The sequence below is a fragment of the Caloenas nicobarica genome, chromosome Z (genome assembly GCF_036013445.1).
Source record: "Caloenas nicobarica isolate bCalNic1 chromosome Z, bCalNic1.hap1, whole genome shotgun sequence".
Classification (NCBI taxonomy): domain Eukaryota; kingdom Metazoa; phylum Chordata; class Aves; order Columbiformes; family Columbidae; genus Caloenas; species Caloenas nicobarica.
The window spans coordinates 491,167-510,274 of NC_088284.1; the positions used below are offsets into that span (position 1 = coordinate 491,167).

General features: G+C 42.5%; 1 protein-coding gene across 12 annotated transcripts in view; it reads left to right on the forward strand.

Annotated features, from left to right (window-relative positions):
- The window catches only part of ALPK2 (alpha kinase 2), a 64,304-nt gene that overhangs the window by 32,602 nt on the left and 12,594 nt on the right, over positions 1–19,108 (forward strand). For 5 of the 12 annotated variants that reach the window (XM_065657428.1, XM_065657427.1, XM_065657429.1 and 2 more), the window contains one exon: positions 3,900–12,013. The exons of 4 other annotated variants lie outside the window; for them this stretch is intronic. In XM_065657428.1, the coding sequence (XP_065513500.1) occupies positions 3,900–4,182 (283 nt within the window). In that variant the 3' untranslated portion in view covers positions 4,183–12,013. 3 more of the 12 variants (XR_010607909.1, XR_010607910.1, XR_010607911.1) reach the window with 2 other exon arrangements.

Sequence of the window (19,108 nt, forward strand, 5' to 3'; positions counted from 1 at the left end):
ATTCCACTCTGAACTTGTGATCAGGGGAAAAAACCAACCAAACCAACCAACCAACCACCATCTCCCCCACCATGGCCAGGCTTGTAGTATAGTCAAGCTTTCACATAATCTCATATCATAGTACAACTCTTACTGATGAATTTGCAAAAGCCAATATGGTGACTGTCATGAATTATTCATGGCATTATATATCCCCCAGTGTTTCTTGTAAACCAAGCACAATAAACTGCATATATTAAAATTCTGTACCTCTATTCAGCATTGCTCATTCCTGTTTTTTGGGGGGTTCAGACTCATATTCCAAGTCTGAACAACCATTTCTCGATGGGCATTTATGTATCCTTTGTCTTCATCTTTCCCTCCTGTCCTGTAGAGGCTGTGGAGAAATTCATATTTCCAACAATTAACACTCTTTAAAGTAATTCTGATCTTTTATCCTTTCTATATCTGATTTAGCAGTGAATTGGAAGCTAAACGAAGGCAAAGCAAAGGGTCATTTATTCAGTGCACCGAAGCAGCTGCAAAACAGTTTATGTCAGTAGAGGGCGAAGCCCAACTAGAAACCAAAAAGCCTGGAAAGTATTTTCAGTGTAGCCACTGGGGGGCACCAGAGTCAGGGAATCAATCCTCCAATAGGCTATTTAGTAGATTATTTGGTGGAGCTAAACAAAAAACCCCAGCCAGTTTAGAAGCTATGCACAAGTGCTCAAGTATTTATCCAAGAACAGTAAACACAAAAATGAAGGAATGAGGAACACAGTGACCCGTGGTCATGCTGATTAGCAGGAGTGCTGTTTGCCAAATGTGGATCGGAACGTCTGTCTGACAAATTTAGTTTTACTCAGCATAGCAACAAGAGGCATTGGGGACAAATCCAACATTCCCCCTTCAGATTTAAGGAAGATTTGGCTCAAGCCAATCCCCAGCTGTCCAGTTTGGGAGATGGAATTCTGTCTGGGTTTTATTTATCAATCTAGTCAGTGAATTAATAGCGTGTGCTGTGCAAAATAACAGATTCCTATTTTTCCAGGCTTGAAACAGTCAATAGTTTGGTGGTGTTGAGCACAAACCATGTGATAGCAATACAGACTGTACAGTTTAGGAGCCATGCGCTGGTGGAGACGTTCCCCCAGTTACACATAGCACAGCTCACCAGTCCTGCCCAGTAACAGCAGAGCTGTGGTCATCAGGTCTGTCCAGAGCAAATGGTGCCATGTGGGAGCACACAGGGCTCTGTGGAAACCGCGATGAACAAACACCAACAGCTGGGAGAACGCTGGTGCAAAACTTCTGTCTCATATCTGTAGATGAATTTCCCTATGGCCCGTTATATGATGTGCTGCTGTCTGCACACCGCAGAGCCACACGAGGCTCAGTCGCGCCTCTTGCCTTCCAAAGTGGACCAGGGCTGCTGCTCAGGCCGCATTTGTAGCCACAAGATCAAGTGCAAACCTGTTGCTCTAAGAGAAGGGAAATGAGGATGGCTTGACTTAGGAGCAAAGCTATTAAAATAAAAATGATCACGTGTTTTTTAATATAAATGTTCTGTCTCTTGTTCACAGGATATTTATGTTCTTTTGCTGCAAATATTTCTGGCATTTGTTGAATTCTAAAGCTAAAGTTAGTTAGCAGAGCATTCAGTCGTTCCTTGAAAGTGTCTCTTAGTCGTAGTATCATCGGAGCAAATGCTGCTGTTTCTGCTCTTTGTTCAGATGTTCCTTCAAAGACACACAGGAAGGGACAAATACCAAATACAGATAGGAAAGACATTTAGACAGACTTTTATTTACTTCATGATAAAAATGGACCTTTTTTAGCTCAGCTTTTTCTTTCCAAGATTATTTCCACAAAGAAATTAATATTATCAGAATTTTATAGCATGAGAAAAACACGCGAAGAAATTTTGTTTAGCTGCAACAAAATGGCTATGTAGGAGAAAAGAATAAGAAAACAAGAGAAAGAGTGCATGATCATTTTGCAGCCACAAATTAAAATAGTCAGCTTTCAGTGCAGTGAAACTTCTCACTGAATTGAGAGTCCTGGAGGTTCCGTGTCATTAATAGTTCTGCCAGAACACACATCCAGGCAGTGCAGAAGGGGAGCCTCTCCATGGCTCTGGCAGCAGCAGAGGAGAACCCAGGGCTGCCCGCAGACACCGGCAGCACCCGCAGTGACCCGGGGCGGGAGGGGCTGGCACAGCGGCTGGGGATGCCATTGGCATTCACTGGAAGGACACAATGATTAGTTGAACATTCATGATAAATTAATCAGAATATTTTAGTCTAAGTTGTTGCTCTTTGCTGGCAGTGCATTGCTCTGCTTTAGCTGGTTTCTGGAGTTGGGATCAATGCTTGATGTAAAGAGATTTTTTTGCTGAGCACAGGCATGTTTGCCTGTGGAACTGATTGTTCTGCTGGTGTGTCTGGAGCATACACCTGCTGGCTCTAGTAGAGGAGCTCATGTCTGAAGTCTCAAGTCTATTATTTCTCCAAAGGAGAGAGAGAACAGTTCATTCTCTTGCTGAGCTCCAGGGTATAAGTCCTGAAGTAACAATGGCACTGCTCTTAAACTTCCTTTGGGTAAACAAGCACAGAACTTACTTGGAGAGGAAAAAAAAGTAATGCGGAAGCCTCTGAGGTTCTTGTGGCTGTGTACAGCAAGCTAGCTGAGTGGTTTCTGTAGAACAGGGCAGACTGGCTGCCTGTTTAACTGGGAGAGTAACCTTGTCTGCCGTGAACAGTTTCACATGGCAAATAATAGCAAAATACATTTGGAACTTTATTTCATTGAAATACATATGAAACGTTCAAAAACTCTGACTTCAAAGAATCCAAAAATAAAATACAGGTATGAGAAGACAAAAAGGACTCCTAAATACTTATGATGAAAAAGTTGAGCTCTCAAATAGTTTTTCTTATTGAAGTTAACCACCAGCAATAATTTAATTCTTTAGAAGGTTAAGGTCTGCTGTTCACCTTACAATTACCTGCAAAGTCTTCATCATCATGGCTGAAATAGATTGTCTGCAATCACTTGGGATTCATCTTCCATGAGTAGGCAATTGTGACAGTGTTTAAAAGCAGCAGCAAAATGTATAGTTGACTTTTTTTGGCTGTCAGAGGGCCTGCCAGTATACATTACCATTTTGGTATGTGCCTGAATAAGCAATAAATACTACCTTTTAGATACACTAGAGAAACTTTCCAATTTGCATGATCTGCCAAAGAGATTTTTTCCCCTCCCAGGGTAGAATTACCGATGCTAAGAAAGCAGTCAGCCTGAGGTTTCATCTTTTTGATTTCTTCTCTGTAGAGGAACACTGGAGATGCAAATTAGGACAGTTAGATACAAATGGAGGCAGATATTGTCCCCTTTTGTTGCAAGGGATTTTATTATATTTTCATCACTGGTACCATTCTTTCGAAGAAAATTTGGCAAACTATGTTGCAATGAAGATAATTATCTGTCAGAAAGAGTTTGACCTTCTCAGAGTGACAGTGTTTTCTTTAGCACTATGCAATCTTCATGAGGAAATAAGTTCTCTGGAATGCTGTGCAGTGAGCATGTTGTGTTAACTTCAGTGCTAAACCTTGTTTGCGTTTGTGCAGTGATAACTCACAGTTCACATCTGGGGATGTTGTATGTCCAAGGAACCATGAGAATAGTGTAGAACATGCTACCGAAAAAGGAGAGGGGCACCCTGGTCTTTCTTCTCCCTTCTCTGTCCTGGTAATTTGACCAAAAATTGCTCCTTTAAAAAGCAGGTGCAGCATGCATGGATGGAAGAGACTTGCTTAATGTTTTCAAGTTGCTTATGAGTCAACAGTCATACTCTGCCTCCCCATGCTGAAAATGAATCTTCAAATCCCATCTGGCTTTTCTTTTCTTTGTTGCTACAGATACAAAGGTTTTAAAGGCAATTGCTCGATTTCCTTCATTGAGCAGTTCAGAGCCCTCCACCAGTGCAATAAGTACTGTGAGATGCTGGGGCTGAAATCTCTGCGAACCACTCATCAAAAACAGAGGAAAACAACATCCATGAAAAGCAAAAATCTATCAAACTCATCGACTATAAAGAAAACAGTGCCCAAGAAAGCAAGAGAACCTAGAGACTTCATTTCTTCAGAGCACCAAGTTGAACTGTCCCATCTTGTGAAAACTCCTCTCGAAGATGCGTGCTAGTGGTAGGCACCAACTTCGGTCCTTTGCCTTGTGACATTATTTTGAACTCATCCTAATGCAGATGCCAACAACAAAGCAAGCGGCTGATTCTGTGGTCTGGGTACCTGAGATTTAACACCAGGGCAATGTTTTGGAGGCAAACTAAGCCATCTGCCTGGGTTATCTTACAACCCTTCTATGTATTGGTATCTGCACATGTCTTGGACATTCAAGTGCACCACACACCACTGGAGAACATCTTCCTTTCTATGTGTCTGTGACCCTGTGGGTTCAGCTGCTACGTAAATATCAATATATTTAAGAAGCCACTTAGTACAAGTTTTGCACAGGATTGTTGCTCTGGCTGCTGTAGAAAAATTGTTTTCTTTCCCAGACTTTTGCATATTGTAATCCCTCTATAATCCTATTCTTGTATTTTTTCTTCCACTTACATGTCTTTTAATACGAGACAAAGCCATTCGTGATTGGATGTATCTGTCTTCTGCCCTCTCCCAAATTAGCTGGCATCTCTAAGGTCCTCACAAAGTGATGTCATCTGCTTAAAGATGGGCAACTTGTGTGATTGTCTGTAGGATTCCTTGCTTTCCATGCAAGCTTCCTTGGATCTACAGTTAACCCCATGGCACAGGACTGTTGTGCTTGCATCGGTCCTGGTGTGCGATAGAGGTTTGGAGTCTGCCATTGCCAAACAGCTGCCATCTGAAACAAACCATTACACAGGGAAGGACTTTTCTGTGTAACACAGAGATGTTTTTTGAAGGACCTGACAGGTGCCCTGGGCCAGGACCTGTCTGCTGAGGAGGCACAATTAATCCAGAATGCCCAGGCAGGGCCAAAACTGCAAGAGGATAGTCTGCTCCCTTGAACCAAAGTGTAGCTTCTGTGCAGGCAGAGAAGGGAACTACATGTGCCAGAGAATCCAGCAAGGTTACTGGAGGTGGCAGGTGAAAACCCACCCTGCAGTGCCCAACACAGAACACAAACACAATGTGTCAGACTGCTCATCCCTGCGTGATTACCGAATGGCAGGTGGTGCCAGAAACCAGCACCTGTGTGTGCGAGTCCTCTCAGTGCTGAGGAGGATAAAGGCAATTTCAGACTAGGTTCTGCTCTGTATTTATCATCAGTGGATACCGAAAAAGAGAGAAACTGTTGGGGAACAGCTGACACTAGGGACAGAAACTCATCTGACTGCAGTGTAGATGTAACATCTAGGCTTGTCATCCTGGGCTCCCTGTATGGTTAATGGAAATCTTCTCAATGGAGTTTAGAGCAAAGTGCAAGTCATCTGAAAAACAAACGTTTGAAATAGGTTAGATTAACTCTGCCAAAAAAGTGCCTACATTCTGGTTATATTTCTGGTTTGATGGATTTGATATTTTTCATTCATCTTTCAACTAGACTTGACATCTATACTCAAAAGCTAATTCCTGAATTTCTGTCAGTGGCAAGTCTAACTGATGGTAATAGGAGAACCTGGCAATACACTGGTTTAAAGCAGTCACTTTTTCTGTAATAGAACAAAAGCTTCAATTATAATAATGTCGCATGATCCTGTTAAAATTCAGTCGTTGCCCTTGAGTTCAGCTACACATGCAATTACAGTGAAATGATTATCCATTAATAGCTACCAAAAGTAGAAAATACTTGACTGATTACCTCAGGTTCAAGCCATCGTGACAAGTTTTAAACCCTTGCTTTGTGGTGGTACTCGGATGATTGCTCTTTGTCGTATCTCAGGGAAGTGGAGAACTGAGTCTTTGCCTTTTCTTTGTTTCCTTGTTGCCCCATCCTCTCTCACACTGGCTGAGCTCTCTGTTCTGTCCTCCTGTCTGTCTGGTGTGACAGGTCGGAACTCTGTGGCAGGAACACATTGGCCGTGCAGGCCCCTCAAAAACATCCTCAGTTCCTCACTCATGTGTCTCGGTCACAATATGAGGAGTTTAACATTTAGATAGTCTGACAGTGACACAGAGAGAACTCCAGTGTGCATGTCAGAAAGTGATGGGAAATGGTGATTAACAGACTGTTTATCTGCCCATGTCTAGATTTTCACATCAGATTTTTTAAAAAGCGACTTTGCTAATAATCGCTGTTCTTTGTAGGCTGATAGCTAGCCACTCTACCCACCTTAGTCTTCCTGTGACAGAAAATACATACATACCCTGTATCAGGAAGTATTTCTGGGCTGCCTGAAAGAGCACCAAAGCTGAGTGCATCTAAACTCAGCTTTGTACAGAGGTCTAGACCAAGAAACCAGACCGGGAAAAGAAAGTTTGATCCAATTTATGTCAGTTGACTGCAATGGCAGAAGATTCACCTAGTAGAACTGTGGTTACCAATATGCATCAGCTGGATGTCTGCAGAATCATAAGCAGAGACATAGTAAGTATTAGTATTCTCGTTGGGCTCTAGATTTAATGGCCTGTTGAGATGAATGGGAGAAACAGCTACCTGTTTGTTTTACAGACGGGGTTCTAATCTGAGCCAAAGTCTGATTTTTGCCTTTTACATGAGGGAACCAAAGCATGGGGTTTGTGAGCAAGTCAACTAAATATAAGCATATATTCTAATCTCAGCAGAGACATCAGCAAAAGCAGAAAGTGGAACCCATTTTTTAAAGGAGCTCTTAGAGGTTACTTCTTGCTGCTAGCAGTTGTGTTATTATATTAATAAATATTCTTAAGCACACACAGAATGAATGAATTGCACCGTGTGCTCATAGCGATTTTAAAATGTTACGCTTTTCATAGGGCACCACTGTAGTTTAGGCTGAAGCACTAACGCTTTGTGATTTAAATTCTATTACACAGACCAACAATGATAAAACACTCAAGAATGGAGTCAATAAAGCTTCTACAGGATTTTTCTTCTTGTTCAAAAGTAATTAATCACATGAATGCCCTATAGGTGTTGGGTTTTTAGAGGTATGTGTCCTTATAGATAAACTGATAATTCTGTTTTCTGTTTTTTCTTCTTCTTTTTTTTTTTTTTTCTTCCCTGCAGTTTGTAAGTGGTTTAGAAAACATCTGAACTCCAGTGGTAATGTTTTTCAAAAACATGTATGGGGTTTCAGTGTATAGGTCCACGTCCACAAAACAGTAGACACATCATGCTTAAGTTGATCTTTTTTCAAAAAGTGTCTGTGATCCTTAGTACCTTATCGCTCAGTGAAATCTGGCCTCCTCTGTCCCTCTTGCAATAGAACCCTGAGTACATTTGGAATGTTCAGAAGAGCTGGGTGGCAGCAGTGAGTGATCAGAACATCCGTCCTCCGTGGGTACAAGGAGACAGGTTGCACTTTTGCAAACCTGTGCACAGTTCCTGGGAATCAGCTGCAAACTCTGGTTCCAGCTTTAGGTCTTAAATAACAGTCTCACCCACAAGGAGAAAGTCAGTGGGTACAGAAGATGGTCAGCCTGGTCCTGAAATATGGGGACATGTGTCTAGAGTGCAGTAGAATTTTCTCTAAAACTGGAAAATTGAGAAACTTTTAACCAAAATGTCTGCAGCATTTTTTAACCTGTGCGGGACGGTAGATCATTGCCATAGAAGTTAGATTGTTCTTCATTTCCACTTCCCAGTGAGCAAAGGCATCCATTGCAGCGCTGCGGTTCGCATTCCAGGTCCTGGTTCATACACCAGCTTTACCAGTCGCTTGCCCCGGCTCTCCAGAGGGTGTGACTTCTGGAGAAGTCCATGTGTCTTGAATGCTATACCTTGTGTATTTATCCACTTCAAAGAGACGTCAGATGGACAACCCCATTAGAAAACAAGCACTATGTTTCCCAATCCATTCCTTATAACACATAGCAAGAGCAAATTCCACGCAGTTCTTATTGGAGGAACGTTTCAGTGTAACTCCTGCAGCTTAACCTCATATAATCCAACACTGACCTGCAGGGATGCAGCTCCATTATGCCTTAATTTCTTTTTTTTTCTTGTCAAGAAACTTCACCATAACTAATATTGTGTGGGTGTTGTAAAGGTCATGTTGCTCTACAATAAAAGCCTCAGTAAATAACTTTCCATTTTTGAGCTTTAAGAGCACACTAGTAAGAACGTAATAGGACGAGAGAATTAATCTCCACTGTTATCCTGCCACAGAGCGCCAGGGAAAGGTTAGGAACTGTTTGCCCGTGTGGATGTTTGACTGAATATTTTGAATGGATTTCCTTTAATAACATGACAAGTAGAAGCTGAGGAACCTGTACTGCCATTCCACCACTGAGCTTCCAGCAGTGGTGATTCATGTTTTACATCTCTGAAAGAACGAACAATGTGGAACATGCTGTGATGACATTGCAAGTTGTAGAGCTAAATGACAGACCCAGTCCCCAGCTCCTGCAGTTAATGTGATACGGATATTGTGCTCAGGCAAGCAGCATGAGGCTGACTGAGTGGGAGGAGAGAAACAGCATAAGATGTTCTTCACATAAGAAAAACTGCAGTGCCAGTAATCAGAAGGGCAAGCAAGACTGGTTCAGGCTCCCTAGAAAGCACTGCAGGCGTGATGAGGGAGGGAAGGGGCTTCATTTCTCTCTCAATCAAAGGTTGAGAAGAAAAGTAGCTGCTGTGAAAACATTACACAGAGGGCCTTGCAGACAAGGTCACTAGTCCTTTCGTCCTGCAAGCCAGAGGAAAGAGAAAGGAGTTCCAGCTCTCTAGTTCACTCCACCCTCAAGTCACCTGCAAAAACATTCCCTCAGCTAGAAGCTTGTTCTCAGCAAAGACCTTTTGAAAAATAAGCCATAATTATCTGCAGGTCTGCTGATTTCACTATGCATGTGCCATAAAATACAGTGGGTGTGAAATTGCTGTGATTTACTGAGTCTTGGACAACAGAATACTGGCTTTAGGAGAGGTTCTGTTGCTGCTGGATTCTCGCTGTTTATGGATGACTGAGGATGCTTGGTTTGCAATGGTGACGGAACAATGTTCCTCATTGGTGTTAATGCTCAGTGCTCTTACAGATGCCCAGTCTGTGCCAGATGTTTTGGATCTGGCCCCCTACGTCAGTCTTTCCAATTCATTTATCTGAATAAATGGATAGGGCTCAACCTTCTGGCACGGGGCAGCCCAGCCCTCACCTTTCCATTTCCACCCTTCCCACAAAGAACCTGCAGCCTTTTTATACAGCTGGAAGCTCACTCACCACATGAAGTTCAGGTTCCCCCACCACCCAGCAGATCTGCAGTTGCTCTTGTGACGGGTGCACAGGGATCAGGCGAGGAGAGCTGCTTGTGCGCCCTGGCTGGGTTTGTGCCGCGCACAGGGCAGCACAGGGTGTCACAGCTGCAGTTTGGTGACGTGACAGGTCCATCTAGCAGGTGACATGCAGGGATGGACTTGTCATCAGGACCCGGCAGAACGCTTTTGTGGCACACACCAAAAGGCTGGTACTGCTGCTACAGAAAAGTGTTTGAATGACTTTCCTATGCAAGGTAGGAAACATTAGAAAGGAGGAATAATAGCTCTCAGAAGAATTTTTATGAGGAAATTGTGACACCTCCCAAACCAGTAGGTTTAGAATATAAGACAACGGGCTTGAGCGTGGTGCTCAAATCATACGTACATTGTGACACAGAAGGGAACACAGCTGAAAGCATTTGAAACTAGAATATATGATGTCTCAAGTTAGAGGTAATAACTTTTTATCAGAATCTTGGCAAGTGTTGTGTTTGAAAAATGTCATGAGCATCTCAGTCAATTAATGTTACAAACGTATGCTTCAATTTGGTGCCAGAATAAGAGCCGGAATTTGACTACATCAGCTAACTGGCTTCAGTATTCTATTGTCATGGTCAATCCAACAGGAAAAAGAAAATGCCAAGCTGGCCTTGTTTTTCAGAGGTAATCACAACCCCATTGGCTCCAATGAAATCCACATTCCTAATTATGACATTGTAATGATGATTCCTCAATATGACTTGTATGCTTTACAATGGGAATCTGGAAGCGCGTGTAGCAAAGTGTGTATTTCCCACATATTATGGTGGGTTTGCTTATAAAAGAAAGAGCGGAGTCATCCTGGCCTATGTGTAAAAAGTTTATTTATTCCTCAGCATGATGAGAAAATGTATTGCTACAGTTGACATACTTTTCTGAATTGATGTCTTGTCTACCAGTAGCTATTTAGTGTGATAATGGCGTTTGATAGCCAGGACACAAACACCATTGTCACACTCCACAGCTCGGGCAGCAGTAGATCATTGGTCCATGGAAGCAGTAATATATACACATCGCAGACTTCAGCATGGGACTTCAAAGATCTGCAAAACACAGAGAAAAGACCATGTTTATGCGTATTTATACGTGGTATATTAGGATTCTCACCAAGGAAGTGGGAGACAGGATTCCGAATTTCTTGGAGGTGAATATTTTGTCTCAGATAGCTGTAGTAATCTAAAAGCTAAGTAGCTTTAAGCGTCCGCAGGAGGTGGACAGGTACCTTGAGGAAATAATCCTGTCCTAAGAGACAAATTTAGGGAGGAAGGGTTGAATCGGTCTTGTCTTTCTCTTATTGACGGAGACAGCTCAGATTAAGTGCTTGACTTTCACAGGCCTATGTTAGATCTGAGGAATCACGACGCTAAAGGTTATATTTGTTTTCCATATACTTGTTTTTACCAGCATTTTAGAGCTAGCCCACTTGGCAAACAGCAAGTTGGTCTGTACCACTAGTACCACTTCCCTGTTTGACGCGGTGCGAGTTGTCCTGTGCTCGTTAACACCTCTGCAGTGGTGCAGTGAGCACTGGAGCCAGCACACAGCACCGGCGGGTCAGCTCTGCCCAGAACAGGCTTTTCGGTTCAGTAGCACAGAGTGTGGGTTTGTGTCTGTTTAGCCTGCAAGTCTGATAACGTTTCTGCACATTCTCAGTGAGTATAAAAAATCTCATAAAAGATCCTGTTCGTCAGGAGTGGACTAAGAGCACAGAACCAGTAACTGAGCGTCACACGATGCACAGGGATTTCTTAAGCCATGGGAATTCAGTTACATGTCATCATCACACCCAAATACTGCAGAGAAAACACAGAAAGGAGCACAGGGAAGGGAGGAGATGAGAAACTAGAGCTTGGGTGAATAGTAGTAGCCTTTGTATCTCATTCTTCCATGGATGCACTTTTTTCTCAGCAAGATCATATTGGATACTAACTGGAAGAAACACTGACCTGTGCGGATAGAATGTAGCTTTGCGAGAGTGCAAGCCAGCTAGTGAATATTCATTGACAGGAATAACAAAATAATGCTAGTAACTGATTGGTAAATGTAATGAACTCTGCTAACTTGGGAAAAAAAAGGAAGAAGGAGAGACAGACCGCAGAGTGGAATTCCTTTATTCCCCTGGAACTGTTAAAAATCTTTCAAGGAGAGCAGAGTACGTGAAATGTTTATGTTTCATTTTGTGTGAATTTGAGTAGATTTTGTATGTGCTGAGTACAGAAATGTTTTTTGGAGCTCCTGAAAACTTGAATTTCTGACTGAAAAAGAATGCTGCGTGGACTGGTTAGAAGCACCATGGGAGGGGATGGAGTTGTTTGTTTTGTTTTGTTTTGTTTTTTTAAGCTCAGTAAATGCATTCCCATTTTTACATAATTGGGAGCATTTCTTACCCATTTGTAATAGAACTGGACTCCAATAGTGTTCTGGACCTGGTTTCATTTTAGCAGAGGGCTATCAGGCATTCCAAAGTCAGACTCAGATCCTCAGAGAACTCCTCCACCTGTGGGCTTCCCCTTCCTGTCAGTCTCATTTTTTATATTTCCTAATTCACTGCCCCGGTGATGTGTCACACTCACACATTAACAGCCTTAACACCTCTGCTTTATTCTCAGTCTGCCGTCAGCACTCCTGTTGTGCATTCCAGCTACAAACGAGAGAGAGGCACACGTGTCTATCATCACCTCTTTGTAAAATCTGAATGTTTGAGGTATGTACACTGAACATGGTACAGCTAGGGAGGAAAATCACATTTCTGTACTTGTTGAGACCAATTGGTCACCATTTTAAATGTTGGCTTGTGTAAGCAGAAGAGGCAGAACCCAGCTTGAATCAGGGCGTGCTGCAGGTTGTGACAAGTGCACCTCTGTGTGCCCCAGGCTAAGAGGTTTTGTGTATGGGCAACCACCGCTAGGTCAGCGGAAGCCGTGGGGCTGGTGGCCTCCAAAGGAAATGATCCAGAAAAGCATCTGCTCTCCAGCTGAGATGCAGGTTGAGGGCTGTTGTGGAAGGAGCTGTAACAAGATATGGTTAAGGATAAGGGCACAGGGCTCTCAAATACAGATATTTATATGCAGACCATCAGGTAGGGAAATACAGCTCACTCTGTTCTACAGCCTGAAGAGATGAAGTGCCAGCAGAGAGGAGACACGCATGAACTACCTGGCTGCCTACACGGACTGAGTACGTCTGAAGCGCCAGCACACTGCGCAGTGTAGCAAGGTATTTCCTCTGCAATCCTTACCTTCTGATCCAACTTTGTGTCTTTTCTGGGTCTTTTTCTTAAATGTAATCTGGTTCAACCAGTGTTGATCAGTCAATGCAAACTCACTGGGGTCTGGACTAGTGTAACTACCGATTTGCAAGTACATCTACTGAAACCTCAGTGAAGCATCAGCTGGCAATGTGAGCTGAGTTCTGAGTGGCCCTTGGCTGGTAATAGCAGAGAAAGAAGCCTTCACTGGCTGGTTGCCAGGTCAGCCTGGTTTGGTTTTCAAACGTGATTATTACGACTGCTCTGTCATTCCCATCCTTGTCAAGGAAGCAATCCTATAGATGCTTGGGCAGAGCTGAACCTTTTCCAAGTGCTTTTCGTCTTTCACTGGTTTTATCTGTGTTCTGAGTCTGTACATGCTGTAGCGGGAAACAGGTGTGCATTTGAACACACACAGACCTGTTGGGCAGGTTTGCACATCCGCACGTGAGGCCACTGTGCAATCACAGCTACAGAGCAGATATCTCCTAAAGAAGGTAAGGAGCTGCAGCGCCAAAACGGCACTGAGGTTTTTGAATTAATGATGGCAAATACACAGTCACACCCAGAACTTACTCTGTCTAGTTAGGATGCAGCTTGCAGTTTTAGACCTGAGGTCTGCAAGTCTATTTTTAATAAATGTGCCTATGCCTATAGGTGATAATGGGAAATGAATGCCAAAGGGACGTAAGTACTGTACCTTGCTTTATAATTCATCACAATGTTATTGTGTTTTCCCCTTAACTTTCCTCATACACATTTTATTCAGCTTTCTCTCTGCAGCAGAGAAGAAAGGTCATGCAGGATCCTACTCTAATTAAGCTCTCTGAGAAAAAGTCTGACTATTGCTGGCAGTGCAAAGAGCAGAAGTGCCTCTAGACTTTCCTGCGAAATGCCCGTGACAGTAGATAGCCAGGCAACTGATGCAGCTGCAAGCAGGTGGTTTTATAGTTCCACAACTACGTGGAAGTTTCTAGCAATTCAACAGAAATATTTCCAAGACAATAGGTAATGAAAGAAGGAGAAGTGGCCGCTAGTTTTTGGTACCACAATGGGGGAAGAAACCTGAAACAACGGGAAAGTTACTGGACAGTACAGGGAGAAAGCCAAGAATAAACATCAGGGGAAAAAAAAATCCACTTTTTGCTTCTCTTTTGCTAGACATTTATGTAAAGAATATTATTAGAATGTTCCAGTTGAGAAGATCATTGTGAAGAACAAGAGGGTTTTTCAAGAAGTGTCTTGATGGATCACAGAGCCTGTCCCTTTTGTATATCTGGACTTGGAAGCACCCTTGTAACCCTGGTGAAGTCGAACCGTCGGCTTCCTTGCCACCCCCTTTTTTTTAAACAATAAACATATAGGGTTGCTCGCCCACTGACACGAATAAAAGCCAATCTCTTTAAAAGTACAGGTAGAGCTTGCCAGATGCAAGACATTAAATCCTGTTAAATTACACAGACAGGCCACAGGCATTTGTGGATATTATGGTATGCTGAAGTGCTTGCTATTCAAAATTCTCCTGCACTATTTTATTTACGTTAGTACATTTTAGCATTTCCTTTTGCTCACATGAATCAAGCAAAGGCAGGCACTTACCATCTGACACAACTGCCAAATGATGCTCTGGTGTGTTGTTAGGACTTGTCAGATCTGAGGTTCTCTTGCATGACATTTTGCTGAATATCACTGTATTCAGATCTTGACGTTCTTGGTTTTCTTTTATGAGTTCCCAGCAGTAGTCAGCAATGGTTGAAAGCCTCTGTTTCCAGTGGACACCTTTCGCTCGCCCTTTATGGGATCCTGAGGTTTTAAAGTAAACAATTAATTCTCTTTCTGATAAGTCCTATTAAAATATTGATCTGGGGGAGGGAGGTGGCCGTCACTGCCCAGAGCCAGAGTCACCTTTAGTCAGACAGACTACAGAATGGAAGAAAGCTCTGAAATCAGTTTTCTGTGTCCCTTCAGAGACTGCGTCTCTGGGTAGGGAAAAATGCAAAATACAGGTTTCTTTCAGCTGCCTGTTTTGCTTAACCCTGAGAGAAGAGTGTTTACTCTGTCTTCATATTAATTGCTTACTTCTTCCAGTGAGGCTGATTTCATCAATTCCTCAGATCACAGTGCTAATCTTGCTGTTCACTGCTGGGTCTTACAAATCTTTTTTTTAATTTTTAGATTTAGATTTACTGTTTTTTTTCTGCGCAGGAGTTTTTAGAACTCTCAAAGACCCTGTCACATTTTTATTAGGCTTTTCTTTCCAGCAGAAAAGAGAGCGGGGAAGAAGTCTGACTTCAGTTTAGCCTATCTGAATGCCAATGGCAAAACCAGGGATTAAACACACATTTCAGGAGCTCATCTAGATAATCAACAACTAGAGCATTGCATAAACCCCAAAGTTAGGGCATGATAAATTTTACATTTTTTGTGAAGGCTAGTTTGGGATTGGAACCTGAGATTTCTCTAAATGTAAATTAAAGTCACACCTTCCGTGCAATAACCTTCCTGATAGTTAACTAATTAGCATTTCATTGCTTACTTCCATTACCGTGCTTCTGTTCCATAAGAACAGAAATAGTTTGTAACAGTCCGAAGTAGTAGTAATATTTTATTTAAAAAGTGGAGTTTTCGATATAATGCTTCACAAAAGTGAGGAACCAGGTCACTTTGCTGGTTTTGGCTGGATGTGTCCATCCAGCACCAGAAAACCACTGCAAAATCAAATCTGGGAAAAAACCCCGTGTCTTGCAGTCTCCTCGCTTTCCAGCTTCAGTGTAACTAGACCGTGATAGAACAGCCAACAGCGTCTGCCCATGCTGCCCTCAGCGCTGCTGGCCGGGACACACAGGCCGGTGTGTCTGAGCGCTCCCGTAGAAGGGCCCTGCAGGTGACAGGTTCAAACACACTGGACAGTACTGTGAACAGAAGAAACCTGAGCTGCAAAGCCACTAGAACGCCCTCATCTTGGCCAGTTTATAGCATGTCTGTTCTCCTTTAGGTTGTCGTATATTTGGACTGCAAATTTGTCAGGGCAAGAACCAGCTCCTGCTGTTTGCCAAGTTGCTGTTTCTTAAAATGCTGTTTTCTAATCACAGGGTAGGTATCTCCAGTCTGTGATACACGGGTAATACAAATATTAATGTCAGCAGTCATGAATAAAGGCCCTGAACTGTGCTTCCCGTGCAATAATGAAGCTGTGTTCATAGGTTCTTAGCAGTCTTATCACTGCATATGCAGTTCAGGAATAGTTTTTTCCCTTATGAAAGAACTCCAAAATCTATAATTCTCAGGGACTTAATGACACGTTTTTATAACCTTAGTTGTAAAAGCAGTGTTAGTTGCCTAATGCGGATGATCCGACTGCTTCACTGTACCCTTTTCCAGTTTTGTTAAAGAAAAAGAGTTTCATTAGCACAAAGCACAAATTAGTGATGCCAACAGGTGACAGTAGGGACGCAGAGAATTAAATGAGACAGGAAGATAAAAAGAGCACGTGCCCGAGTTTTAGCTTTCATGTCTGTGCTGTATGACGTGGCATTGGAGAAACATAGTGAAAATAAGCGTTTTGTAACAGCACAATCCTAGCCACTCGTTTTTAGGATAAAAGTGCCGGTGATCTGTGCTACCAGACTGCAGGGGCTGGACAGGAATGGAGCCCATGGCCACATGTCACCTCCGCCGGCTGAGCAGCCCCGTGGGTGCACTGGTACATTCTCCTTTCTTATCCTTAGAAAGACCTTTGCAGCAAGGTGACTGGGGAGATTCTGGAGTGAATCACTGTCTGACTAATCCCTAAAATGCCAGACAAACCCAGGATCTGTTGAACTCAAAACATACATTTCCACTGGCTTCTGAAAGACCAGGATAGCATCGTATGTCCATATGCTCTTTGTGTAGGCAGACTTGCGCAGTGGGGCCCGAATCTGCCCTGGTTGTTACTACTAAGAGAATTCCTGTAATACTGGGAAAAATATACCCCAGCTGTTTTCTTTGTTTAGAGGCCCACTGGTTCGGGCTTTTCAGTGGTGCTCTTGACCTTCATGTTACCTTCTGCCCTTGATCTCTTCAGAAAACCCTCCTGAAGCAGGGACTGCTTTTCAGGTGGTGGTGATACTGCTTGATTTTTCAGAAAGAGTTTCGCATTTGGGGCTTGTACGTGCACACAGGATAAAGATGACAGAATTGCTCCTAGTAGTAGTAGTACTAGTTCATAGTCTGCCCATAGTAGTAGAACAAGGTTTGGGGAAAGTATTTATTTTAAAATTACCTATACAATTATACCAGAGTTCTGTGTGCAAACTCCATATGCCATTCTGAAAATACGGATGTGCATTTTAAGTTCTACAGAAGGTATCTGACAATTTGCTTAATCAAAAAAGGAGGGTAAAAGACCTCAAATAATAATAGTAAAAAAAGGCAAAATGCCACATGTTGTCCAAAAACAGCAGAGAAAGACTAAAATGTGCTGCTTTTAATCACAGAGGAAACGCTACTTTCTTGATATTTCTAGGGTTGTGTTTCTGGGGAAGAAAAGCTGTTTTCCTCCAAATGGCGGTCTGTGATTGTAGTGAAGGACAGCCCACGACACATGGAGCCAGCGCGGAGTCTGAACAGCATTGCAACATTCAGCACTGTTGCGGACTGGTGTTGGTCCAGTTGTTTGAAATTAAATGCCAGATTATTTGGAAATTCCTGAAAAAAAAAGTGAACTGGTTTGTTTAAATGTTACCAAAGTTGACACAGGGACAAATAATGCAGTACACATTGCACACTCACTGGAGGGCCAAGTTCTTCTCTTCCCTTGAAAATATGTAGGTATGACCCCAAGCAAAATGATCTGACTTTGAAGTTCAGTCTAACTTTGAAGTTGGCACCGCTCAGGGAGAGCACGGAGTCTGCTGACCTCCACAGGTCCCTTTCAACCTACATTCTCTGTGATTCTGTGGTTCCATTTGATGTGCATGGCTCCTGTTGACCAAGGTGTCACTGTACAAAGGACAAAATCCATACAGGAGTCCTTTCCTATCATTTTTCTTATATAAAATGTGGAGGATACGAAGGGGGAAATAGAAACTTGAGGAACGGAGTCTTTCCTGTCTGGAAAAATAAAAGAATAACTCCAAAACTGAAGGAATAATGACTTACCACAGGGACAAAAATTAGGCTATGTTAGGAAGTTTTTCACGCTGGGAAGGTTTAACAAACAGTAAGAAGCTATGTTTTGGCTCTGCAAAACCTTAATTATGAAATTCTTCAATTAACAACAACAATTTTGGCAAAAAAGGGTTAAATGTTCTGTTCATGAAGATCTCATTAGTGTATTAGGAGGATTGTTTTACTCTATTGCAAAATGGTTTATGAGTGGTATATATCTCTTTGGAAGAATAAACCTTTGCAGCTGGGTAATTTTCACCTTTAATATATTATGTGTTCAACAAAGCTCATTTAGAAAGCCTGTTTGAAAGAGCTTAAAAAGCACAATTATTACTTTATTTATATAGACTAGGTTTCAAAAGCCAGTTTCACCATTCAGTTCAAACTGAAGACTTTCAAATGGGGTTCATTTACATGACCTGAAAGAGACTCGCCTGAATCAGTTCCCTTTTTTTTTTTCTTTCTTTCCCCTATACTTGGGATAGTCTGAACTTTATGTTCAAAGAAAAATAACAGAGAAGGATCGTGGTGCGCATGTAGAGTAAGTGGGGAGAAGTGTGTGGATTGGGAAGAGCTTTCTCTTCCTCACTGGGATGGCCTAAGACCTCATGTCATCCAGCTCATTTATCACAAACCTCAGGTTAAAGTCAGTTGCAGTTTTGAGGGAGATGGGAAACTAGACCCTCAGTTGAAGAGGGAGTTAGAGCAGAAGATTCTGATCTGAAAAATGTGATGCTGTAAGGTACAGAGGTTTAAAAAGGAAATACTGAGGCACCAGTCCAGGGAGACCCTGGTTGTGCAATCGTCTGGAACCCCAATATTTACCAGTTTTCCTTCCCTAGATTCCAGCCTCACACCTGGCGCACTAATGGTCATTCACTTATAAGAACCTGAGTTGTATCTTTATGGCTTTACTCCAGCTCTAATGAGCATGTAATCAATAGTCTCAAACTGGTTCGGGTTGGCTGTTTCACCTGTGAAAAATCCTGTTGCAAGCCACCAGCTGTGGGCATGGCTGGCTTGGTTTAAAACTTGCAGACAAGTCTGGGTCAAAGATTTAGGCTGGATCCTTTTGTGGGGAAAACTGACTCACATCCAACAATGTAACTGAATTTATCCCTGTACTATGACCTGTTCATTTCAGTGAATCCATGCTGACTTGCATCAGTTTAGGATATGACCGTATGATTTTTAAGAGGAAATTGCTGCAAGAATTCTTGGGCTCAAAGTGGGCAAAGCTGGTATTTATCTGTTTATCCCAGATTACTACAGTATTCAAGGGGCATCAACCGTCACTAA